The sequence below is a fragment of the Balaenoptera physalus genome (genome assembly GCF_965194825.1).
Source record: "Balaenoptera physalus genome assembly, chromosome: 1".
NCBI lineage: Eukaryota > Metazoa > Chordata > Mammalia > Artiodactyla > Balaenopteridae > Balaenoptera > Balaenoptera physalus.
The window spans coordinates 50,351,344-50,378,753 of NC_138882.1; the positions used below are offsets into that span (position 1 = coordinate 50,351,344).

Here is a 27,410-nt window from a genome sequence, read left to right on the forward strand (position 1 = left end):
ATCTGTAATCAACAAACACGAGTTAATGAAGCAATTTAAGTGTAAAATTATTATTATTTTTTTTTTTAACATCTTTATTGGAGTATAATTGCTTTACAATGGTGTGTTAATTTCTGCTTTATAACAAAGTGAATCAGTTATACATATACATATGTTCCCATATCTCTTCCCTCTTGCGTCTCCCTCCCTCCCACCCTCCCTATCCCACCCCTCTAGGTGGTCACAAAGCACCGAGCTGATCTCCCTGTGCTGTGCAGCTGCTTCCCACTAGCTATCTGTTTTACATTTGGTAGTGTATACATGTCCATGCCACTCTCTCACTTTGTCACAGCTTACCCTTCCCCCTCCCCATATCCTCAAGTCCATTCTCTAGTAGGTCTGTGTCTTTATTCCTGTCTTGTCCCTAGGTTCTTCATGACCTTTTTTTTTTTTTTTCCCCTTAGATTCCATATATATGTGTTAGCATACGGTATTTTTCTCTTTCTGACTTACTTCACTCTGTATGACAGACTCTAGGTCCATCCACCTCACTACAAATAACTCAATTTCAAGTCTAAAATTATTAAGAAATAATGTAATCTTGAGCCCCTTGTAAAATGAAGGTGCAAAATTTTAGGTATTATTGAAAAATCATCCCTTGATATTATATTTATATGATAACTCTCTTTATATTATAAAATCCCCAAGGGAGAAACAGAGATGCTGCAATTGCACTACAGAAGGTCTCATCACCACATCCTTGCCCTTGCCTCTGCCTCCTCCTCTTCATCCATGTGGACATTTTTATTACATGTTAAGTGTAGGGCAAGGCCCTGGGAGCACAAAAAGGCTTTGACCGTTCACGTCTTTGATGAGAGTACCAGGCAGTTGGAGAAGACATTTATATAGATACAGCATCTGAATCACCGTAAGTGTCCATCCAAAAATATTTTAAGTCCTAACTATTCTAATTGTAAGAAGAAACCATTTCAGAAATATAGCTGCTCTCTGCACAGTGCAACACTGCTTAAAAGATGGTATGGCAATTGCCCATGGCAACCCTAAAAGCAAAATAAACAAACACGATCGTGCTCTTATGCAACTCAGCGGGCGCCAGTAAAGAGACACGGGGTGGGAACTTCAACCATGGAAGGTGGTGGGGACAGCGGAGCAAGGAATAGCCCTAGCACGCTGAGAATGTCTGCACCTGTGGCTGTGATGATTAAAGCCAGAGGGCAAATGCATTGGTCAAGGGAAAGCAAAGGTCAAGTCTGACATACATGTTCAAAGTCAGTTGTCAAAGTTGGGGCCACTGAAGCGAGTATCAGAGCTGATGTGTGCGGTCAGAGTCAGTGAAGTGGGACAGATGAATGTATAACTGATCGTCAACCCAAGGACCAGTGGCTACACAGGGCAGGACAAGAGGTAAATGATGGTGAGGATTTTGGGGGTTGGGAAGAGTAAGGAGGATCAAGGGGATGCTAATTCTCACGGTGGGGCTTTTATTTATTCCCAGGGCAGATGTATGGAGAAAAAGCACATGTATAAAGGGGAGTCGGGCCCATCTACAATAAGCCAGCAGAGGAAGGACAGAAATTAGAACTGGACGCTCTTCTGAGACACACTATCATTTTTACATTAAAAGATAGCAATTGGGTTCAAGTCTCTGTATTTCTCCTGAAGGTGATAATGTCCGATACTTATTTATCTTACTTTCTTACAAAAGACAGAATGAGATCACCTCCACAGATCTGACCAGGTATATTTCCAAGATGCCAAGCTACCAGGCAGAGCTGCCTGGCAAAAGAACAGGGCACTTTTTGCTTTCTCTCGGGCCAGGGAAGGTGTAAAATGATCACACCAGTGCACAGGCCATCGTAGAGACTGGCTGACTGCTCTCATGGGGTGGTCCAACCTGTCTGTAGGGTCACAGTCATGGCACGCACCGCTCTTGCCTAGTCAACACTCTCATGAAAGAAGAGAAAGGCCTTTTTTGACGTAGCGAGGTGATGTGCACTGGTGGAATTCAAGTGGAGGCTAGATGCTCAAGGCAAAGGCATTGGAGAAGACATTTCCGGCCCTGGATTGAAGTTTTCTCCCAGCCCTGAGATTCTCTAATCTACCCGCAAACCACTGTTGACAAATGGGACCTAAGGAAGTGTTGTGCCATGAGAGCATTCACATTTAGAGGAAATGTAATGAAGGAGTCCATCAAAAGAGCCTGATAGCTGACAGTCTTTTTGGAGCCAAAGAACAAATAACATTTTGTAGCTCCTATCTGTCTGCCATAAATAATTAATCCTATAATGTCCATGTCTGTTGTGGGTGTGGTCAAGAGCTTTGAGCGCTGGACTTGAGTCCATATGGGACAGAGGACACCATGGTTCCTAGAGGAAAGACAGCTGGAAAATAGCCATCTCCCATCAGTGATCTGGTGTAGGAAGGTAGACAACTCCATTTTGCTCTGAAAGGAAAAGTTTTTAGTCAGATATGTGCATTTTTCCTTATAGCTCAAAAATAAATTATGCAATGTTCAGCAAAGACTGAGAAGCTGGCATTGACATGTTTAGCCTACTTGGTCAAGATTCTCTTAGTACTTGACAAACTTTAACTCAAATTCACAAACTCCGCAAGATAAAAAGCAGGAACTCACGGTGCGTATCATTCTTGAGAGAGGTGTGTCACTGTATAAAAAGAAAAAAAAATTCTTTTTTTGCTTCAGTAGCTATCCCTTGCTGGATTGGGATTAGTGCTATACTTTCTAAAGAAAACATAATGGCCCATTAACTCTGAGTTAATTTTCTAGTAGAGGGTTGGTTTTACTTTGAACTAGTAACATGCTTTGCATGGTATCACCTGAATCGAGGTTTAAGTCTGTGGCTATGAAACAAAGCTAAATTCCTGGCCCACACTGGCTTCAAACCCATTATCCAGGACTCATCAATATTATGCTGTGATCAACTTGAGCACCTAGTGAGGCCAGAAGTGGGGAATGACCTTACAAGACTAGACTGTAAGCTCTCTAACAGGGACCATGTCTGTCTTTTGCATTGCTATATCCCAGCATTTAATACAGTGCTTAGAACATAGTAGGCATTTAACACATGTTTACTGAATGAATGAAGTTTTTTCCCCAAGGTACTAAGAGCCTATATCGCTCCCATTTCTCCTTCCCCTTTTTCTTACCCTGAATTCCATTTTCCAAAGGTATCTCTTCCACGTTTCATGGGTTGAAAGATGAATTTAGAAGAAAAGTGACTTCCATATGATTGAAGCAGAATAATGTTTGTCAAAATGGGAAAACTTAACTGAAGTTTTGAAACAAAGGACAAAATTCCCTCAAAAGTCGATAGTAATTAATAATAACAATATCGCTTGGAAAAAGACAAACCGATGTCACTGTATCTTCTCTGACCCAAGTTCTAGGAGGACTGTCCACCTGGACAGGAATTGTGCTACTTTGTCGATGTCAGGTACCACCTGTGAAACAGACCACTCTCCTTACAAGTATCATCCGTGGTGTGTGTTCCCTATATGGTGAGAGAGGTGTTCTAGGTCCTGTGATTGCAAAGTGAGGCCCAATGCATTTCTAAATGGCGCTTAGAGTGGCAGGTGCAGAAAATAAAACTCAATGGAGGGGACTTCCCTTGTGGCGCAGTGGATAAGACACCGCACTCCCAATGCAGGGGGCCGGGGTTCGATCCCTGGTCAGGGAACTAGATCCCACGTGCATGCCGCAACTAAGAGTTCTAATGCCACAGCTGAGGAGCCTGCCTGCTGCAACTAAGACCCGGTGCAACCAAATAAATAAATAAATATTTAAAAAAAGAAAAAAAACCTCAATGGAGCTGTGGAGAGACAGTCTGTCAACTCCTAGGATCCTTCCACAGGACTCTCACCTCAGGGCTTCCTTTGCCAGGCTACGACACCAACTCCAGAGAGGGCAATGGCGAGGACAATGAACCCAACAGCTTTCATCGCCAGAAGCATAGTTTCCGATTCTAAAAGCAAGCAAATGAGGAAGAATCCACAAGTGCTCCTCCTCTTCTATGTTAATGTTTGGGAACTTTTGTCCCTGCAATCATCAGGAAGCCCAACACTATTCTTTGTACTGTCACTTCTTACTTCACAGCTCTGTGGAGAATAGTCTAAAACAGAGGAACAGCAGTTCCCAAAGTATAGTCTGAATGCCCCAAGGGTCCTCAAGACCCAATCAAGGTGTCCATGAGATCTAAGTCATGATTTCCCTCCCTTTTTTTTAAATCTCCATCTCTCACATGGGCACGGTGGAGTTTTCTAGAGGCCACATGATATGAGATGACATCATCACTCTGATAGCAAATGGAATATGTGCTTTTGTTTTCTAGTGTTTAATTTTTTTTTAATTTTTAGTTTGTAATACAGTAAATAGAAACAGATATAACCTAAATAAACAAAAGCTCTTTGGGTTACTCAATAATTTTTTTAAGAGTATAAAGGAGGCTTGAGACCGAAAAGTGAGAGAACCTCTGATTTAACAGACCCGTTCTAAAGCACGCAGTGATCCATGCTTCCCGCTCACCCCCTTGCCTCAGTCTCACTCCCCAGACAGCCACAACCCCATCTTTACCCTGGGAACCCTGAAGAATTAATTTTCTTCTTTGCAGGAAACATCTAAAACCAAGAACGACCCAGAACCCTGGTTCGCCAACAACAACAAATTCTTTGTGCTAAAGCCAGTTTGAGTAGTTTTCTGTTACCTGCAACCATTAAAATTAAGATGGTTGGGGCTTATCTGGTGGTGCAGTGGTTAAGAATCCACCTGCCAATACAGGGGACACAGGTTCAAGCCCTGATCCAGGAAGATTCCCACATGCCGTGGAGCAACTAAGCCCGTGCACCATAACTACTGAGCCTGTGCTCTAGAGCCCACGAGCCACAACTACTGAGCCCACGTGCCACAACTACTGAAGCCCGTGCGCCTAGAGCCCGTGCTCCACAACAAAGAGTAGTCCCTGGTCCCACAACTAGAGAAAGCCCGCGAGCAGCAACTAAGACCCAATGCAGCCAAAATTAAACAAATACATAAATAAATATACTTTAAAAAATTAAGATGGTTATTCAGCTAGTGAGTGGGACAACTGAAACAAACTCCAGTCACCTGCCTCCAAAACTGATGCACTTGGACAGAGAGTCCATATTCATACCTGTGGCCCAGATGCCTCCCTGAGGGGCCGCCGTAGCTCTGGAAAGCTCCACTATCAAAAATCACTCCTGCGGGAAAAGGCACATTTTGTCTGGGAGCTTCCCACAGCATGATGCAGACGTAATTCGTTTTGAATAATGAAATCGTACATGAAAATTTCTGTGTTAACTAAAAGTTGACCAATTGAATCATATCTTTGATGTATAAGAGGAGTTTTACTGAAAGGAATATTATCCTAACTCCTTTAGTAAAGCAAAGACCCTCTTTGTCTTCTTGGTAATTTCAGATTTTCACTCATCCTGGTGTTGTGTGAGCCCTTGGTTACTACACAACTTGAAGAATTGCATCCCCTCCCAAAGTATTTCCCAACTTATCATTGACAGGAGATGGAAGGATCTGTCTCACTGGATCCCCCCCAAAAGGAAGTGTCCCTGGAGGTACTCCACTCTGTCAAGACAAGAACTGCGGAATGTTGTCAAAATGCTGATAAAAAGTAACTAGGGAAAGTTTTCATGGAGAGTTACAGAACACGATAGTAACAAAATGGATTTCAGAATAGGGTCGCTATAACTTAGATGAGAGGAAGTTACGTATAAAACCATGGGTTCTGAGGATATGAGGACAAGGTGTTCTCCCTCCTCTTTACCTGTCCTTTGTAGGGTACCTTTCCCATACTCCAGAAATCTCTTTAACCAGGCAATACGTTCTTCCAGCCAATTCTTTTGATATTGTAGCTCATGCCAACCGGCCTCCCATGCCCGCTTGGTGATGTGAACCACATTATCCATAGCCATCCAGGAGAGGGTATCTTTATTGAAGATAATGAAATCCTGTCCGTCATATGCATATTGGGGAAACCCTGTGGTGTTTCCATCCTCCAGTAACTCACAGCCAATCATTCTCTGGTAAGTGTGGAAGCCCTGGAATGCACATGCAGGCAGGAAGGGAGGGGTTGACATGGGGATGCGGAGGTGGGTGCCCAGTGATGTGACAGGGGGCATGACTGGAAACATCTTCTACCCCAGAATACATCACGGCATTGTCCTGCCATGGCATCACTGAGTCACCAGGAAGTTCCTGTGATGTAAGCCCATTTATCTACAGATATCTGCGGAGTACCTACTGCATACAAAAGGAGTATGATAATTCCCGCCTTGGGAGTGATCCTATATTGGGAACAACTAACTGATAAAGTTTTTAGTGCAATGGAGAAGGGAGAGATATGCGGGAGCCAGAAATATCCCCGGGAAAGTTAATATATTTAGTAAGTCATTGCGCATAAGCAAGCACCTCACTAAGCCTGGCCACTAGGAAATGAGACGCGTGCTGGCCAAATTTAGGAGGAGAAAGGAGAAGATACAGGTCAGCAGCCTAAATGCGAATGGGATAGGGATATGGGGGTAAAGGGCTCCTGGGGGAGAAACAGACAATTTGAAAGATGCACAGGACAGAGGGCAGGCACTGAACCCTGTCAACCAGGTTGTCCAAGCTTTGCCAAAAGAATGCAACTCAGCAACTGCTCACATTCACTGTCAGCCCGGGGACCTCTACCGGGTTGGGGGTTAGAGACGGAAAGCATTCATCTCCGCTGCCTTCACCACCTGAGTGATTGTAGTGACGCTGCTGCCGCTCCAATTCCAGCTTGAACGTCTGCCGCCAGCCCCGCAGCAGCTGCGCGTACCTCTCCCAGCGATCAGACGCCAGGTTCTCCGCCATCCACGGGGCCTGTGGCTCCTTCTACCGAGAGACACTGTCATACATGGTGATGGGATGAGAGTCCACATACCCAACTGAAATAAATTCAGGAATCCCATAGCCGGGATCTGAGACGCCCAGGTGAAAATATCTCAGAGAGTGAGTCCCTGGGAGAGAGGCAAAGAAGGCAGATATTTAGAGTCACGGCTGATCGAGATCCATAAACTGCTGGATTCCATTTAATCCCCATGTTAGTCCTCCATGTTCAGTTGCACCCATTCTTCCTGGGACCCAGCTGATACTTCCTCTTATGGAATCACAGAACCCCAGGAACTGGGACCTGGAAAGGACTTTAGAGCTTTCACCAAGACTTGCAGCCTGGTTTTTCAGGTTTGGAAACCTTAGGATGAACTTTTACAGGTAACTCAACTTGTAAGTGAAGTAGAGTGCTCTGGTCTGTGGGAGAAGGGCCCAGGACCACTCACTGGGCCCCTGGGGGAGAGCTGTCCGAGGGACTCCGAGGGTTTGAAAACCCTGATAACCCAACCCTCATGTTTCACCAACAGAGGCTCCAGGTGGATAAATGAGGGGCCCCCATCTCACTGCTGTGCTTGCACATGTGTGTACACACACACACACACACCAGGCCAGTCTGCTTGACTGACCCACAGTGAGAAGCCACATAAGGACTCAGGCCTCCTGAGGAAAATGTTTACAAAGCATAATGCTTTTCCTATTACACCAACCCAACTCCATCAACAGCTTTCCTATTCCTTCTCTACTTTTTCTTCTGCCCGAACATCACTATAAGAGCTGCAATAATCACTAAGCGTCAAAAGTAGGCCAAAATGAAATGTTTGACTTTGCCGCTTCTGCACTGAACTTCTCTCAGCTCAGCAAAGAAGCTCCTAGGCTGATAGAGACAGACAGGGCAGTTTTTTGTGTTTTTTTTTTGTTTTTTGTTTTGGCTGTGTTGGCTCTTCGTTTCTGTGCGAGGGCTTTCTCCAGTTGCGGCAAGTGGGGGCCACTCTTCATCGCGGTGCGCGGGCCTCTCACTATCATGGCCTCTCTTGCTGCAGAGCACAGGCTCCAGACGCGCAGGCTCAGTAGTTGTGGCTCACGGGCCTAGTTGCTCCGCGGCATGTGGGATCTTCCCAGACCAGGGCTCGAACCCGTGTCCCCTGCATTAGCGGGCAGATTCTCAACCACTGTGCCACCGGGGAAGCCCAACAGGGCAGTTTTGAGGTAGTGGGATGGGTGTTGTGATGGGGTCAGTGCGGGGCATGGGCCCTCAGGGAAGACTTTCCAGAGAAGGTATGTCTTAGGGGAGATCCTGGGACAGGTAGGAGGTGAGCAGACAACAAGGCTGGGAAGGGACATAGGAGAGAGGACAGTGGGAGTAGAGTAGAAACCATGTGTGCAGACAGGGGATAGAAGAGCGCGGCCCGCTGTGGGAACCAATGGCCTAGGACGCTGGAGCACAGTGAGCGTCACAGAGGAGAGGAGAGATGACGCCCAAGAGGTAAGCAGAGCCAAGGCTGAGAAGGCCAAGGGCCCCCATGCCCTGCCGAAGAGCTGGAGGGGAGAAGGCATGCAGCATGGTGGCTTTCTTCCCCTGCTCTGCTCGCTGTTGTCTGGAAATGCCCACTTCTGAGCCTTTTATCTTGTTGCTTCCTGCCATCCTGACCCATCTACATCCTCCCCAGTCATCAAAACCCATCTCCAAAGACACTCCCAGGACCAGCACTGACATTTGCCTGGCTGAGTCAAGAGGACAAAGGAGGCCCACATTCCAGAGACCCAAATATTTTAAAGGAATAAATCAAGCTAACAAACTGTTAAATATGTTCTATCCTCCTACCTCGACAAATATTCCTTCATATGACCTCAAAGGCCAAGTTCAAATTTAAAAATCTCAGACTTTGTGGTGGTGCTGAGAAAGTGGGCCTCCGGCCCTTGGTCTGAGAGACCGGTCTCCTTCTCTACCTACCCCAGCTCTACCTAGCCCTGCTAAGGGCTTTGTGCCCACATGTAGACACCCCTGCTGTCTCATTCAGTCTCCATACATAAACACTGCCTTTTTGCCACCTCTTGGGCTCGCAGAGGCCTCACCAGCAGCATAGTTCATCCTTAGGAGGATGGACCAAAGGAAGAAGCCTGTGTAAACCCAAGCAGCCCCGAGTCATCTGGGCAACGAACTACAGGTTCCAGATACCTGTGGTGTGGCACAGACATGGGGCGAGCACCTCCCCTTGGCCTCATGGACCCCTCGCTCTGTGGAGAAGGATGTGGAGAAGGGAGGGCCAGAGCGGGGCCCTCTAAAGGGTGGGGCAGTATCCACGCTTCTCTTGCCTGTGTCTAAGAGCTGGACTAGACACCACTTCCCCCAGTTTTTTCCAGGTAGCCCATCCCATTGCTGTTGTCCCCTTTGTGAGCTCCCTGAGCACTCGGATCTTCGGGCATAAGCTTTGTCACTGTGGAGAGCCTCAGATGGCAGTCAGGTCCCCATTCCCCAGCCTGAATGCCACTTAACAATGTTTACTCCTTCCTCTTCATTGTAAATATATATTTAAGGAAAAAAATCAAAAGAAAACCAGTTCACGAAATGGTTGGATCAGCTTCTGTGCATGCAAGTCTGTCTGTAATTTTCTTTTTTCTAAAACTGCTTCTGAAAGAATTCATAACGTGCAGACTGTCTTTTAGAACTGATCACCCCAAGGCCAGGGAACTCTTACCTCAATTATGAGGGGAGACAGGATTCCCTGAGACCGAACCAGGCCTGCTGGGTCCCTTCTGACTGATTGCACCAGTTCTGTTAAAGCAATGCAAACCCCCCTTTCTCCCTGATCTTCTAGCTGGGGTTGGGCCAGCTTGCAGGGTTCAGAGCAGGCACCCCTGCCCCGTGGGCCCTCCCTGGAGGTTGTATCCTGCATGTCAGCTGCGGTGCTGGGTAAGATGGAGGCTGGTCTCCCCCAGGCCTGGGCAGAGCATAAGGGCCCCAGTGCCCCTCTGCACTGCTTTGACCTTTTATTTCCCACCCCTTTCCCTTCCTGTGTGGGTGGGGAGGCAACACAGTGGAAACCTCTGAGGTTGGACATAAGATCATCATAGAAGTCTTGGTTCTTATGAAGACAAGAGCCAGGGTAAAGCAGAAGCACAAATTCTATCCCCAGAACAACAGCTGCCACATGCTGCCTTCTATTCTCTTTGTCTTTGTTCACCTCCTACCCTCTTCTCAATCCTAAGGTACTTAAGAACTGGGACAGGACTTCCCTGGTGGTCCAGTGGTTAAGAATCCACCTTCCAATGCAGGGGACGCAGGTTCCATCCCTGGTTGGGGAACTAAGATCCCACATGCCGCAGGGCAACTAAGCCCGCGTACCGCAACTACTGAGCCCGCACACCACAACTAGAGAGAAGCCCGTGTGCCGCAACAAAAGATCCCGCCCTGCATGCCACAACTAAGACCCGATGCAGCCAAAAATAAATAAATAATAAATTAATAAATCAATACAAAAAAAAAAAAGCTTTAAAAAAAAAAAAGAACTGGGACTTACTTTCTTCCCTCTGTATTTCCTACAAGGCCTAGCATAGGAAGCCTGGCCCATGGTAGATGCTTCGTAAATATTTGTCAATTAAATTGTTGGCAAAACACTTTATTTCTCTGCTTCAAAACAATTAAGTATGCTGGAATGAGTATGAATCTATTTCACTTGAACTTATACTTAATTTAAAAAAATTATTTTGGCCTCGCCACATGGCTTGTGGGATCTTAGTTCCCCGACCAGGGATCCAACCTGGGGCCCCAGCAGTGAGAGCACCGAGTCCTAACCACTGGACCACCGGGGAATTCCCAGGAACTTATACTTTAAAAAGTACTTTTCATAAAAGGAGCAGAGCTGAAATCTAATTTACATCCAGCCTGGAGTCTGCAAAAGGTGTAATATGGTTGAATCTGCAACCGATTTTGCAAACGGTTCTATTTCTCCACCTCTAGAAAGGTTTTGCAGATATGCAACTGTTTTAAGATGGAGGCTAAAGGAAGAGCAAGTCAGGAACATTAGTTCTCACACTTTTTTAGTCTCCATCTGAGTATTCAACAAACATGTGAGTACCGCCTCTGTGCCAGGCGCTGTTCCAGGCCCTGAGCACACCACAGACAAAACAGATAAAAATGTCTGCCCTTCTGGAGCCTACATCCTAACGGGAGGAGAGGAGGAAGGCAGACAATATAAAATAAATACATATAACATGTTGTTTAAAAAGTGCAATGGATCTAGAGACTGTCATACAGAGTGAAGTAAGTCAGAAAGAGAAATACAAATATTGTATATTAATGCATATACGTGGAACCTAGAAAAATAGCACAGATGAACCGGTTTGCAGGACAGAAATAGAGACACAGATGTAGAGAACAAACGTATGGCCACCAAGGGGGGAAAGCGGCAGGGGGGTGGTGGTGGTGGTGTGATGAATTGGGAGATTGGGATTGACATATATACACTAATATGTATAAAATGGATAACTAATAAGAACCTGCTGTATAAAACAATTAAATTTAATTAAATTTAAAAAAAAAAGTGCAATGGAGAAAAATTTGCAAAGAGGACTAAGCAATATAATTCTAAACATCAATACTTAGGGAAGACTGCTCCGAGAAGGAGACTTCTGAACAAGTACCTGCAGGGAGTGAGGGAGCCAGGCAGACATGTGGGGACCACAGTGCAGGCAGGGGGGCCTGTACAAAGGCCCTGAGGAGAGGTCAAGCTGACACATTCCAGCAGCAATAAGGCCTGTGGCTGGAGCTGAGGGGATGAGAGGCAAAGAAATAGCTAGGAATGGCTTCCACAGTTACTGATAGCAAAAAACCTCATAGAAATCAAATTCCAGGCAAAGAATGGGAGAGAGCAAGGAAGAAGGGATTTAAGAAGAGGCTGTGTTATTGACATATAGAACTTCCCTTGGAATCTGGGTTTCCTTTTATGACATCTGGGGTCTACATGCCTAGTAGATGCCAACAAGCAAAAAAAAAAAAAAAAAAAAAAAAAGTATTGCCAACTTGGGGCATTACTGCTCAATGAATGGGAGGATTTCTTCTAAATGAGTATCACTGACATTATCTCCATACATAATATTTACAATTCATGTAATTTCGCTTTCTTATAAAAATGTAACTTCATAAAGATTTGCATTATCCAGAGTTTATAAGAGGTAAATAGAGAGGCACATGGTCTGTTGCCAATACTGTCCAAGGACAGTGTAACGCCCTTTTCTCCAACCTCAATCTCAGCCTTATTCTTGGTTTTGGAGCAGTTTCTCTCCACTAGCCAGCGCTGACTTCAAAGGCTGCTCTGCCCCAAAAGGCTGGCCTCCATCTGCCAGTCATCTGCCCGTCCAGCCTCATGCAGCCGTGGCATGGCTCTGCTCCAGAACATCACAGCCCTCTCCCCTTCGTTTGCCATGGATACAATTACCCACCTGGTGCGTCCACAGGTGTGAGTCACACTTGCTTCTCAGTTGGGCTTCCAAAATGCTACCTCAGCTGTGATGGGAAGTTGGTTGACAGATGTTGAGTCACAGAAAAAATAGGGGAAAGTCCGTGGTACCCTTTCTCTCATGTCGCATTAGACCTTGTCATAAGTTATATCCTATGGATATGTTGCCTGGATGATTAGATTTCTACAAGAACTGTGAAGGTTGAATCATTTGAAAAGAGCTGTACTTGACTATTTTTGATCTACCAAAATGGCAATTTCATATGATTCAATCTAACCTTCTGATCCTTTCTTCTTGCTGCAATAATTATGAAATTAGGTTTCTCTCTCCCTTTCCATGAACATCAATCCACTTATTGAACTGAAATCTACAATTTTGAATTTGGTCTTCTGTCCAGGCCAGTCAAGTTGCTTCTCAAAGAGCATTTGCTGCTCTGTCCCAATAGCCTGTGATAGACATTGCTGGAAGTCCTGAACAACACAACCTAACAGCAATTAGACCAAATGCAGTGGTGACTTTACATCCTATATTATGTTCCCTTTAACCTGTAGATTAACTAGTTGGACCGTTTTGACAAAAGGCTGTGAAAATCACTAGATTATAAAATAATTGATAAAGTGTTTTCAGGTATTCCTCCATGGGGGCAAAGACATGGCAGCAAGCAGTAAGTGCCACAAAAGAGGTACCAATGGGGTGTTCCAGCAGCTAGGAGAGAGATCCTGCTCTCACACAAAGGGATCCACAAGGAGGAGGTAGAAAACCTGCTATGAAGTTAGGCCTTCCGCGAGCCATGGAGGGCAGCAAAATCTGAATCATAACCCTCAGAACCGCACTTATTTCTTGAGCACGTGCCGCCATGTGTTAGTTACCATGCTAAGCCTCTGATAAGCATGAGTTACATTTATTCCTCACTGCAACCTTTTGAGTCTTAAAGGTCTTAAAATTCCCATTTCACAGGTAGAAAATGGGTGCAGAGAGTTGAAGAAAATTGCCCAAGATCATCCTTAGAATCCATAAGTGGAGGACCCAGGAATTACACTCTGACCTCTCAGGCAAGAAGCCCCTTTGCCTTAGACTGCCCAGCTGATCCGAAGCAGAGGCACTTCCCCATCCCAGGCTCTGTTTCAGGCTCCTCGCCCGGATCACCATTGCTCTCTCCCGCCCCCTTGTGTCAAGGATGACTCACTGTCCTGGATTTCCCAGTCCCTGGGGACCCGGGCTCCAGCCCTTCCTACAATTGGCTGTGGGTCCCAATTGGATATCCAGTTCAACAAAGTCCCAATTATTTGTTGGCCCTCCCAAGTAGCCCGATGCCTTAATACAGTCAAAATGATTATGATTCCTGGGAACTACTCTCTGGAATTTCAGGCATCGTGGGAATGAGGGGGAGAAGTGGAGGGCGATATTTTTAGTTAAGAGGGCCTTTGGACACTTCTCAAACTATGCAGTGATGTAGGTAGTTCTATACGCATCAAGAACTGCCAGTCCCTCTCCTAGCAACTCCTCTCACTACCGGAAGTCGTTGAGGGCCAGGAAGTGCTGAATGCGACAGTTTGACTCTTTAGCTACTCTTTTGAGGCTACCCTTTGGAGGTTACCAATGTCTCTTCTAAGTTTTAGCCTCTTCTGAACTTCCAGTAGGCACAGTCCTAGCTGCTAGGGATACGGCAATGAACACATCAAATCCCAGCTCTCTGAGCTCCTTTCTAGAAGGAAGAGCGGCAGTAGGTGAAGATATAATACAGGATCAGCTGCTGATAAGAGTTGTGAAGAGAAATAAAGCAGGGAAAGGAAATACACACACACACACACAAATAATAATAAAGAAAAAAAGATAATGGAAAGAAAAAAAAAGTTTAAAAAGAGGAAAACAAATTTAAAAAAGAAAAAGAAAAAAAAGCAAGGAAAGGAGGTAGAGTGTGAAGAGGGCTGACCTTTTAGGTAGAGGGACCAGGAAAGGCCTTCTGAGCAGGTGGCATCTGAGCAGAGATGTGAATGAAGTGAGGAAGTGAGTCATAGGAGAAGAACCTTTCAGATGGAACAAGAAGCCGGAGTCCTCAAGGAAGTTGCCTGTTCCATGTATTTGAGGAATAACAAGGAGATCACTGTGGGCCATGTAGAGCTTTGGAGAATGAAAGAATGTGCCCCGGTGGGGTTTTTTTTCCCCAGTATTCTCTGTATACAATGATGACCATATGTTCTCCTATTTCCCAGAAGAATTACATTTTTATGAATTTTATTCTTTTTAAATGATTCATTGAAGTTGTAACAAAATGTGATTTGGTACTTATACTCTTGAAGGGTTTTCCATAATAAATATAAATTTGGCTGTCAGAAAGGAAGTCCTTTGTCATCTGTCTCAATTTGGGTTTCATAAAGCAAGTGTTTAAAGAGCCACTTGCTTGGTCTTTAACCTAGGCCCCTTCCTTCAAGTCCTTGGCAATCCTCTGGAGTAACAGGATGACTGAGGTCAATGCGTTTTAGTGAGAATAGACAAATATTGCAACTAGTCAGAAGAAAATCTACAAATTAGTTGAATTTCTCAGATTTCGATAGATTCAATGTCAACCAAGAAGAAGAAGGCCTTAAGGGAGTAAAACAGTATCTTGGAGAAATTTCTACTGCATGTGCCTTGGCAACAGCTCCATGGAAACAGATTGAAGTCTAATAATGTCTATAGCAAATGCCCATATTTTCTCATGTTAACTCTTTGAACTCAAGGTCATTTCTAAGCAGATAATTTGCAAATCTGTCTTTTAACACTAGCCCAGTTGACAGTTCAGGGGACTTATCCATCATTACTCCTTGTCTGTCAAGGACTTCATCATTCATGAAGCAGATTGATATAGCAGATTGAAATATCCATAGAGTTATGAGTAATATCAAGAGACTGACCTTGGCTTTTTCAGGATGAAACACACAAGCCACATATGCCTCTGCAAGAGAGATCCCATGCATGCCCCTGCCCTGATTACACCCACCCGCGTCACCAGCTCACAGTCTCCCACAGGCTGAAATGAAGAACAGGAGGAGCTGTAAAGCATGAAACATCTTTCTTTTTCATACAAATTCTGCAACTAGAATAAACCACAGCTGTGAATTTAGTCATTATTGCTGACCAAGTTCTCTATGGCACACGGTCAGATCACTTCAATTTCTTAGGGACATCACCTTGGAACCTAAATTCCAGGAGGCATTTATTAAGTGCCTATTGGTCACTAGGAAGTATGAGGAAAATAAAGAAGAGGAAAATGAGAAGATCTCTCTCCCTGCCTTTAAGGAGAGCCTTGAAGGAAAGATTTTGGTAAATAGAAAGTTATAAAACTGTGAGCAGGAGCTATGGAAGTACAAAGGAAAGCACAGTCTACTGCAGGCCATGGAGTCAATGAAATCAACACACTGGAAGTGATGCTGGAGTGATCTTGTCATTGAGCTGTGACCCCCATACACTCTGGTATCTCCTCTCTGCGTTTCCATGTCTAGAAGCTCCTACTCAGGGCTAGCATTAGGCCCAAATATCAAGTAGACCAAGACCTTTTTCATAACCCCATTTCCCTTCCCTGTCAGCACCCCTCAATGCTCAGAACACTCAGTCAGGATCCTGGCAGGTAACAAACTTCATCCCAGATGAGTCACATGAAGAAACTTTAATGAAGGGACTTCACGCAGGGGTATGAGCAAAGTTACAGGAACAGATGAGGGATGATAGGGCACCCATAAGCTAGCAACTATAGGAAGCCATTACTACCCTTAGGGCTGTAGAGATTGGAGGAGCAAATAGTGCTCCTGAGGCCTAATGGGAGCTAGAACCATGAAGAAAGGGCTGTTCAGAGAAAACTACATTGCAGGGGGACACAGCTACCACCAGAGACGTTAAACAATGAGGGGAAAGAGGAAGAAGGAAATACCCCAACCTCTGTTTCCTCTGTGACTGCTCTCCTTTCAGCATCTCCCATTGGGTGAACCCGAATAGAAATCAGCCTGCAGGAGAGACTGGGTGATGCCATCTGTAGCAGTCAGCCTCCCAGGGCACAAGACAGGCCAGAGAAGGATGGAGTGGAAGGAGTCAAAAGGAGAATAGCCAGCACAAAGCGACCTTCCCTGCCCTTTATATATGACTGGTTCTATTTCTCATTCCACCTATTATCGAAGTGCCAAGCGTCCACATCCAGAGGCGCGGTGATATTGCGGGAAAGCCCCGGACTGTAGGCTAGAAGACCCGCGTGTACTTCAGACTCTGCTCGTTATGTGAGCTAGTCCACCTCTCTAGGCCTGGGTCTCCTCATCTGGAAATGGGGATATTTTCTTAGCCTGCCACAAGGGTCAGTTAGACCATCACATGAAAGACTATGTTTAGGGGATATTGTGGTCATATTATTGGAGAGTTCTTTGAGGATTAAATACAGGTAATATATAGGCTTTTCACATTCTAGAAATATCACTCCTTTCCTCTTTTTATCCTCTGTCTCTTACCCTCACCCTCAATCTTTCCCATTTCTGACTTGAATGGTAGGACTTTTTCTGGATTAAGTTTCTATAGAAGCAGGACCTTTGTCTGTCTTGTTCATGGTCATGTCCCCCAAAAGTGCTGTCACACCAACAGCACTTTGGTCATCAACCAACATTTGGATAACTAACACACAGATGATTTGAAAGAGCCCCTTCCTATCATGCTCATGAATCACTGCCTATGGTGGTGGCCCAGACTGAGATGGAGACATTGCCCGGCAACCACCTGGGAGTGCTGGCCCCTAGCTGGGAAAGCAGTTGCTTAGGGCAGAGAAGCCTGGTGCTTCCAGCCTACAGGTCTTTTTGTGTATTGGGGGCAACAGAAAGCAACTGCTTCCGTAGTAACATAGGCTCCCTAAACAATGAAAAACTCCTTCTACTCAGTTGATATCTCTTACACCTAGTAAACAAGTCCAGAACCATGGTTTTATCTTTCTGGGATCTTGTGTTACAAGTTGGGCTTGTGGTGAAGAGGAAAAACAAGTAAACCTGAACAATGGATCTGCTCTACTGTTCAATGGCCCTGAAACTCTGACCACATCCTCATGAGACCCACCAAGCTAGTAGAGAGGAAAAACAAAAGTAAAAGAAAAGATGTGAGCAGAAAAGAAAGGGAGCAAATGCTCAGAAGGGAAGTAGGAAGTGAGGAAGTTACCCAGAGGGTCTTTCCAGAATGGATTCCAACCCCTCAGAAGGCAGGTGACATCAAAATCCTACACACATGAACTGGAAAACTGTACAGCTAGTCCAACCCTCTGACAAGTCCTGGGTTTAATAAACACAATTTCCTGCCCCTGGCTTCTTAATCATTTCACCAGAAGTTTTAGGAAGACAAGCTCTTTCCCTGAGGCTGCCTCGGCTGAGGAGTTCAGAGCAAAGAGAACTTGGGGTACTCACGAGCGTCACTGTGCATCACTGCTAATACAGTGATGAGGGGCAACAGGAGCACCATCAGCCCCTCTAAAATCCTTCTCTTCCCGATTCTTTTAACCGAAACACTGACAGGTCCCTGCTGATCTTTCAAGAACCAGTACTCTACCGGCTCTTGAGTGATTCAGCAACTGAGTGACACTCAGGGTCCTCTCCCAATAAAAACAGGGGAAATAGTGAGTGTCATCAGTTGCTAGGTAGAATAGAGAGAGAGAAAGAAAACAAAAGCACTGCCTGCCTTCCGCAGTGGCCTTTAACCCTTTGTTGGTCTCAGACACTGCTTGCTCTTTTTGCTGTTCCTGTCTTGACCCCGTTCCCAACTTTCGAATATTTATGGAACACAATTATGGGAAAGACACAGGGAACACAAAGATTAATCATATCTGGTCCCCCAGGAGGCTCAAAAGAAAAAGAAGTCTTTGCTTATTCCCTGGAGCTTAGATTTCTCCCAAGGTCCATGAGGAAGATTCACACAAAGTGCCCAGGACTTGCTCTGGCTTCCTATAATGCTTCAGTCCTTACGTCTGATATACTATGTATCATGTAGACTGTCCTGACGTTTTTAGCTTAGGCCTATCTTCCCTGCTGCTCTAGCACCCAGCCCAATAGCTCAAAAAATGCTCGTTGAATAAAGGAGAATAAAGGAGAGGTAGAAAAAAGCCTAATAGAAGATTCTGAGGGGCAGCTGGCCTGGCTTGGCTGATTAGCAAACCTCAGCACCAAGCCACGAGAGCATGACGAGTTGGGAAACAGAAGCTAAAGCTTGTTCAGGGAGTTGGAGGACAGGCCCAGACAAGAAAGAGGAAGTAGAGGTGAGTGGGAGAGATGAGTGGAGGCAAGGCCACTAGGCAGGCTGGCTTGAGCTCCGGCTCAGGGACCCGGGTTCGCATCCCGGCTACTGGACCTTGCGCAGAATCCCAAATTGTGCTAGGGCTCAGTTTCCTCAACTTTAAAAGCAAATCCTGGCATATATTTCACAAGGCTTGTTGTAGAATTAGATGAGGCTCTGTTTACAATGTACCAGATAGGTAGGAGAACATACTGGTTTCCTTCTGCAGCAGGCTGAATAATGCCCCCTTCCTCACCCCAAAGATATCCACATCCTAATCTCCAGAACGTGTGAATATCGTACCTTACGTGGCAAAAGGGACTTAGCAGATAAGATTAAATTAAAAATCGTGAGATGGGGAGATTATCCAGGCTTATCTGGTGGGTCCAATCACAAGGATCTTATAAGAGGGAGGCAAACAGTCTCTAGAACTGGAAACAGAAGGAAAAGATTCTCCCCTAGAGCCTCCAGAAGGAATGCAACCCTGCCATCACTTTATTTATTTATTTATTTATTTAAACACCTTTATTGGAGTATAATTGCTTTACAATGGTGTGTTAGTTTCTGCTTTATAACAAATTGAATCAGCTATATGTATACATATATCCCCTTATCCCCTCCCTCTTGCGTCTCCCTCCCACACTGCCTATTCCACCTCTCTAGGTGGTCACAAAGCACCGAGCTGATCTCCCTGTGCTATCCTGCCATCACATTAATTTTAGCCCATGAGACCCACTTTTGGACTTCTGACCCCCAGAATTATAAGAGAATAAATTTATGTTGTTTTAGGGCACTTAGTTTGTAGTAATTTGTTACAGCAGCAACGGGAAACTATACGTCTTCCATTTCCCAAAAGAAAAAAAAAGAAGATAATAATGAAATTAATATTTGACACCTTGTCAGCATCTCCTAGCACCTTCTCTTCTCAGATATTTGTATTTCTTTCTTCCTTCACTTCTTTGTTCTTCCCTTAACTCTTCACTTAACAAATGTAGGGCACCCTTGTGCCACTCCCAGAGCCCCCAATAGTCCCAGAGATCTCTCACTAGCACTGGAGTTCCATGGCAGTGTATTTATTTGTTCCTTTGAATTTCTGTTCGTATCTTGTTCCAAAACTGCATACTGTACTGCAGTCTGAGGCATTTACATTTAAAAGTGGGCATGATGACCACACTTTTTAAAGTCATTTTATCTTTTTTTTTTTTTTAATTTTATTTATTTATTTATTTATGGCTGTGTTGGGTCTTCGTTTCTGTGCGAGGGCTTTCTCTAGTTGCGGCGAGCGGGGGCCACTCTTCATCGCGGTGCGCGGGCCTCTCACTATCGCGGCCTCTCTTGTTGCGGAGCACAGGCTCCAGACGCGCAGGCTCAGTAATTGTGGCTCACGGGCCTAGTTGCTCCGCGGCATGTGGGATCTTCCCAGACCAGGGCTCGAACCCATGTCCCCTGCATTGGCAGGTAGATTCTCAACCACTGCGCCACCAGGGAAGCCCTAAAGTCATTTTATCTTAAGTGCAAATTAGCAAAAACCATCCAGAAGGGAATTCCCTGGCAGTCCAGTGATTAGGACTCAGCCCTTTTACTCCTGAGGGCCGCGGTTCAATCCCTGGTTGGGGAAGTATGATCTCACAAGCTGGGCTGCATGGCCAGAAATAAATAAATAAAATAATAATAATAATAAATAAAAAACAAACAAAATCCAGAAAACTTCAAAATACACCAAAAAATCAGAGTACTAAGATAAAAATCACTCCTCAGAGAAAGCCACTGTTAACATTTTAGTGTATGTCTTTTCAGTGCTTTTGCTATGACTATATATGTATGTATACAAACACACTTTGGGGGGTTCATTTTAACAAAACAGGGTTTCACATCCTAACATTATTTGGTAATTTATTTTTCACTTAACAATTTCCCAATACCAACATGCATTTTTTATGGCATAGCTTTAATAGTCCTTAAGTTTTTAAATAAATAGATTTAATAACAGTCAAGATCTTAAAGGACAAGTGAAGACTGCCTGACTAAGCTGGGAAGCACTGAAGTGGGGAGCATGCTGTGCACTCTCCTTGGGAACTAGCTCTACCTCTGACCAACTGTCTATCCTTGAATCTCAAGTTTCATTTTTCAGAGTGGCTTGTGTTTATCTTGTTTACTATGGATCCCTCTAATTATGTCTTTGGCTTTTTAATACCTGCTTTATTATATATATCTTAAGGCCCTTCTGAAGAATCTGACCCACTTGCAAATGGGACAAGTCATCCTCAAAAACCAAAAGACAAATTATTAAGTTAGCAAAAGGGTCTTATTTGTTAAATATATTGTTTTCAATATACTGTAATTTTTTTTTATCATGTTCAGTAAGTAGTTTCCTCCGGGCTGTTTTAAAAAATTCAATATGTGTGTGTGTTTGTGTGTGTGTGTGTGCATGTGTGCACATGCATGTCTGTGAAATCTGATTTGAGCCACTTTCTGTGCTTAGGTAAAATCCATTCACCAATTTTGGGGCAAGGTTAGCCCTTATACAAATCATCAGGAGAGTACTGTAACAAAGAACATGGGTTTAGGAGTCAGACAAACTTATTTTCAAATGGGGCTCTCACTTCCTACCTGTGAGACCTTGGGCAAATTATTAACCTCTCTAAGCCTCAGATTTCTTTTGTGGAAAATTGGGGTAATAAGCAGAGCTGTTGTGAGGATTCAATGAAATCAGCAGTGGTGGAACCAAGAGGTGACTTTTCACTTCTTGGGACTTTAGAGCGCCACTATTATGCACATATAATCATGGTCCCAAATAAGCCCCAAATTTAAGAAAATACAGTGGGTCTGCCATGCAACCTCAGTTCAAGCCTCCTAGCCCTGTTGTCCAAACAAGTTACATTCTAAAACCTGCCCCATGTAGAAATTTTGGAGCCACTTTTGAAGAGTATGCATGTATATTACTTAGCATAGTGTATGTTACTTAGCACAGTGTATATTACTTAGCACAAACTTACATAGTAAGTAAATGTTAGCAATTGCTATTACTATTATTGTTATTCACTAGTTTACCAAGAGAAATTGTGATTTTTCCTCCCCTGTGCACTAACAAATTCATAGAGGAGGGTAAAGGTCATACCTGCCCTTCTATGATGGTTCAAATTCACTGTTATGTCAAGAAGTTCACTGAATTCCAATAGTGTATTTTAACTTTTAGTACTCACTAATATCCATTCATTCATACACTTCTAACTTGAGTTATTCTAAAAAGGATTTAAAATTGCTAACCTTTGATGTACTTTTGCATATGTATTCACTTGGCTTTCTCACTTATCTTTCTTCAATTTTTCTTTTCTTTTTATATTTCTGATTATCCAAGTAAATAGTCCATTGTAGAAAATTGCCAAACTTTAAGTACATTTTCGTTTTCCTACGTATAAAAAATTTCTATGCATAAAACTGTTTCTATATATAAAAGTGAACAGAATTGAAATCATATCATATATACAGTATTGTCTTGCTACTTTCAATACATGTCATTACACACTTTTAAACATTTTTAGTGACCATCAGATGAATGTTCCATAAATTTTTAGTCACTTCCTTGTGTTGGATATATAGACTGACTAAAATTGGTTTATTTTAATCAGTGTGTAGATAAGGGTGGAAGTGATGGTAACAACTAAGGAGAAGAAAGAAAACATGACCAGTATGTGGATATTTCCTGTGGCTGGTGCTGGAAAATGCAGACAGCCATAGCCAAGTCAATGGATGCCAACAAGAGCAAGTGTCTTCTGGAGTGTTCCAGAACAAGAACATGTATCTCAGGGCTTTTAAAAGATTGGGATAATAATTCACCATGTCTCCAGATTTTGCCTCTAAAGTATTTCTCAAATGTATCCCTCCTTTCCGTCCTCCAGTGAGCTTATTTCAGGACACCCTCATCCCTACTCTGGATGATGACCTCCTAGCTGACCTTTCAGCCATTGCTGCACCTGTGTCAAATGCCAGTATTATCCTGTCAATTCCCTCAGCTGCCATGATCTATAGCAGAGTGTCCACAGTTCTTGACAGCACAATCAAGGGCCCCCCAATAAACTGGCCCTGCCCCTTTCCAGCCTTCGTTCCTGCGGCCACAGTCCCATTCCTTCCATTCCGGCAATGCCCCCTGCTGTGGCTCCCCCCCCCACCCCGCCTCCAGGCTGGGTTGTTTCTATGACAACCCATGACCTTCTTTCATTGTGTAACTGGCCTGGCTCTCCCACCAGTCTGAGAGTTCCTTGAAGTCAAGGACCAAGCCTGTACATCTCTGTGTCCTCAGTGCCTAGCACATAGTAAGAATACAACACGTGCCAGCACTGTTCTAAGCACTTCTTAGACACTGATTCATTTAATCCTGATGACACTCTCTATGAGGAAGGTGTTATTATAGTATCCATTTCATAGTTGAGGACAATGAGAGACTAAGCAGCTTGCCCAAGACACAACAGTCAGGAAGTAGCAGAATTAGGATGTGAACTCAGGTAATCTGGCTGCAACTATGGCTCTTAATCACGATTCTCATCTTCTCGATTTCTGTGTGTTTATTGAATGAATGAAAGATGATCACTTTTCAGTTCCCCATCTCAATATGTTCAGAACCAAAACAGTTCTCTTCCAACAGCTTCTTTTTTCCCCCATACCTGACCTCCACTGCTCCTCCAGGGTCTCAGAGAAGACTGGAGTCTTTGGCTTTCACCTCTCTCCTCCTTAACCCTATTCAATCTTTCGTCAGGTCTAGGTGTTTTGTTTTTCCTTGGGAACATCTATCAGATTCTCCCCTTCCTCTCTATTTACAATTGCTGTCATCCTAGTCTGGTCTTCACCCGTTCAGACTAGATGACCACAGCAGCTTCTGGACTGGTTTCCCTGACTTCACTGCCTCACTCCGCTGGGGCTTTGGGGTTTCCATACATTTTTATTTAACCTTCACAACAATCCATGAGCTAAATATTATTATCCGTGTTTTATATATGAGGAACTGAATAATAGAACTCAGGTTCAAACAGGGTTTGTCTGGCTTTGAGGACTCTCCCATCTCCAAAAAGACTGGTGACTTTAAGCAAGTCACTTAACATTCCAAGAGCCTCAAACTTCTCACTGGTAAAATGGGGATAACAACAGTAATTACCTCATTGTGAGAGCAACTGAGATAACACTTAGCACAGTGCTTGACATACAGGAAGTGCTCAATGATAATCAGCAATTAAAGTTCACAAACCCCACAGCATATCTAGCATATGAGTTTGATAACTGTTCTGGCCAAAATGCTTTCTGGAATCGCTTTTGAACCATTTAGGCTGGAAGAAGTTGCTATACCTGGCCCTTTCTTTGTCCCTCAAAAGTTCTCTCTCTTGGGAAGCACCGTATGCTGTATGAAAAGAACGCACAGCAAAAGAAAACACACCCCAGTCTGGAAGACGGTGCACAGATTCTCTGGCTCTGCCCTGTCCAGGTTGTGTGAGCACAGGAAATCTTGAAACCTCTCTGAAATTCTCCCATCTACTAAATGGGAATAGTAATACCGCCCCCCCCCCAAAATATTGAGATAATGCACATACAGCCTTCAGCGCATTGCTGGATATAGTAAGACCTACATAAAGGAGTTGTTCAATATTATCATAGTCAGATAATGTATACGAGCACGCTTTATTGTAAGTCGAGAACGAGATGGATTTCTAAATCAACATGTTATCAAAAATCAAGTATCAAAAGTAGAGGAAAGGTGCAAGGATCTTGCAAAGCAGGTACTACGCGTATCTAGGAAACCCGACGGCCTTTCCCACAAGGGAACAAGCAGCTCCTCCCCCTTAATCCTGAGGGGCGAGGCGAGAGAAGACCCGCCCTCCCCCACCACCCCCAGAGCCCCGTCTCCAGGGTCTTGTGACAAGGTGCCCAGGCCCCAATGACAAGGGGCGGGGCCAAGTCTGGTCACGTGAGCATGGGTGCGGAAGTGGGGCGGCGGATGGCGTTCGTGACTGGCGGAGGCTGAGCAACCCGGGGGCGGAGCCAGGCGGCCGGACGCGCTGGGAGGAGCCGGGGGAGGGGGCGGCCGCGGGGCCGGGCACCAGAGTCAGGGATTCGGTCTGCCGTGCCGACGAAGTGCTGGACCCGCGGCGGGCCAGTGCACCCCGGCCTACGCGCGCAGAGGCTCCGGGTTCCCCAGGCCGAGGCGCCGGCAGCCGCGCGAGGCGGGTGGGTTGGGCAGAGGGAGGTTCGCTGGGCGCGCTGTGCGCGGAGCAGGCGTGAGGCGGCCGGGGGCCGGGACGCCATGTCCATGGAGGACCCCTTCTTTGTGGTGAAAGGGTGAGTGTCGCCGAGGGCTCCACTGGAGGAGGAGGTGGCCGTGCTGCCTGCCCGCACCTCCCCGCTCTCCTCGCTGTAGGGGGATGGGAGACAAGCAGAGGCTGGCGGGGGGACAGTAGGGACGGCTTAGCCTTGAGGGCCATGATCAAGCGTCCAGAGACATCCCCTCCCCGTCCTACCTGGACTTTGAAACCCGTGCCCCCAATTAAGCCCCTGGGGAGGGGGTTCCCTTTGGCCTGTGCGCTGCCCTACAACTTATTTGGAGGGGTGGAGGGGTTCAGCAGCTCTGCAGGTGGGAAGGGAGACAGGCGTCCCAGACCAAACTGCAGCTGTAGTGGAGCACGGGGCCCTGCTTCGAAGGGGGAAAAACAGCATCTGGGCAGGAAAAGGGAAATGGCCCTCCTGAGCTTTGTAGTTGGCGAGGACGGGGGTGAGCTCCCATTGTCCATTGAGTTCGGAGCGCTGGCCCGCAGACTGGTGAGACCACAACCTACCCAGAGGCGTCTGAGCACGTTTGCAGGCTGGGAGGCGGGGGCGCGAGGCTCCGGAAGACAACTCAATTCAGTGGGGGAGTTTTTACTGAGTAATGGGAGGGGAGGAAAACAGCCGTTCAAACTCGGTGATGATGTTGGAAGGAAAACAAAATGAAATCAGCCAAACCAAACTTTCCTTAGCTTTCTGTTAGCACCGGGATTTTCCCACAGTGCTAAAGGAAATGAGTGCTTTCTTTTTAACTCCCTGATTTCATCCAGGCTATTTGACAGGTTTCCCCCATTTCTTCTTCTGCCTTTCAGACTAGAACAGCCTTAACTTATTTTTCCCTGTGAGCTGTCGTGACTCCATCTTTGATTGCTCAGTCGTTTGGAGATAGAAACTTTATTTGCACTGTTATTATGTAGGCTTTATAGCCATTAAACAAATTCAGGAAAGATGGATTCTGTTGTTGTTATAACTTGTCAGCTTTTGTTTTAAATGTCAAACAAACATTAAAATTCTGAGAACTGCAAAGTTCTGGAAAGATCAGTGCTGATAACCATAAAGTGTCCCTTTGCTTTCAACTAGTTGCTGCTAGCTTCCTATTTTTGTAAGGGTAAAAGCTGACCAGTTGCTTGAGTGTGTGTATGTGTTTTAAGGGTTCCTCTCAGAAAATTTAAGTGGTACTTTAGGTGAAATACTTTATTATCAATGATACAGTAAGATATATATATTTTTTAACATTTCCCTAAAAAGATTTTCCTTCACCTGACTTTAATTTAGATGGGAAAATGCTGAGTTTAGATTATTAGTAATATGTGGCTCTCTACCTGGAAAATGTGTTGCTTATTAGAAGGATTGATTTTTAGGGGTTGATTTTTAAATGTGAAAGCTGTGTGTTTTTTCTCTTGAATGAATGTCCTTAATGCTTAGGTTGCAAAGGTTATCTCTGGCAGTGGAGGCCACAGATAATCAGAATTTTGGGTTTGATTTTTAATGGAATTTGTGAAAATGCTAAATTGCTCTGCCATCTTGACTTTTTTTTCCCTGCTAGTATCCGATACAGTTTGCCAAGGCTTGCTCACTGATTAGATATCACTGCTTTATTGGAACATTGGCCTGGAGTGTTGGTTGACTTTTACATGGTTTTAGCTCATGTCGGTAAGATGTCAAAACCTTCTGCTAAGGAAAAGTAAAATTAGCTATACGAGTGTCTCCAGATTATGCGACGGAATATATGGGGAGCCATTCGTGTAGTTCTGTTTATTAAAAGTTTTGAAAGTGCACTGCACAATGTGGAAAAATTAAAGACGCCTAAATTGTGGCCCTTAGCCTGGGAGCTGATAGTCTAATCTGAGAAACAGCTCACTCCGGAATTAAGTAGAAGTGACAGGTGGATATGATTAAGTGCCGAAGTGAATCCTACAGATGATTAACTCCCCCAGTAGTTCAGAGAAAGGCATCTCATTAGGAAAACAGTTACGACTGGAACAGCTTTGGAGGTAGTAGTAGGTCTTGAATTAAGTTTCGAAGATGGGGAGCATTTAGATAATTCAGGCCTGTGTCTCTTCTGGACTCACCAAGAAGAGTCTCTTTCTTATTGGTCTTCCTGCTTCCAGTCTCTTTCCTCTTGCATCTGCCTTGGTTCTGTTGGATGAGTGCTCTCCAGAATGCAGCGTGAGCCACACATTCCATTTGACATTCCCTAGTAGACACGGTAAAAAGTAAAAAACAGGTGAAGTTAATTTTAATGTCATCGTTAACCTAGTGTAGTGAAAATGTTTCAACGTGTGATTAATCTAAAGATTACTAAAGAAGATTTGACCCTTTTTGTACTGTCTTCAAAATCTGGTGTGTATTTTTTACTTACAGCACATCTCAATTTGGATGCTAAATTTTCATCAGGAACACTTGATCTGTATTTAGAGTTCATTAAACTTACAGCTGGAAAAGTATTCAATAGATTCACATACCCAAATTGTTCCAAATA

General features: G+C 44.7%; 2 protein-coding genes across 10 annotated transcripts in view; one reads left to right on the forward strand and one right to left on the reverse strand.

The window, feature by feature from the left end:
• Window positions 1–34: 34 nt before the first annotated feature.
• On the reverse strand, window positions 35–22,779 carry LOC309666396 (major histocompatibility complex class I-related gene protein). Its single transcript, XM_082473839.1, is given in 7 exon segments — window positions 35–2,443; window positions 2,555–2,663; window positions 3,166–3,980; window positions 5,811–6,084; window positions 6,767–6,901; window positions 6,905–7,026; window positions 17,761–22,779. Coding segments are annotated over 5 exon segments (687 nt in total). The 5' UTR covers window positions 17,816–22,779; the 3' UTR covers window positions 35–2,443; window positions 2,555–2,663; window positions 3,166–3,879.
• A 1,900-nt stretch (window positions 22,780–24,679) lies between these two features.
• STX6 (syntaxin 6) overlaps window positions 24,680–27,410 on the forward strand; it is a 75,393-nt gene continuing 72,662 nt past the window's right edge. For 3 of the 9 annotated variants that reach the window (XM_082465626.1, XM_082465629.1, XM_082465630.1), the window contains exon 1: window positions 24,684–24,946. In XM_082465626.1, the coding sequence (XP_082321752.1) occupies window positions 24,912–24,946 (35 nt within the window). In that variant the 5' untranslated portion in view covers window positions 24,684–24,911. Of the gene's footprint in view, window positions 24,947–27,410 lie in introns of all 9 variants that reach the window. The other 6 variants (XM_082465624.1, XM_082465625.1, XM_082465628.1 and 3 more) reach the window with 4 other exon arrangements.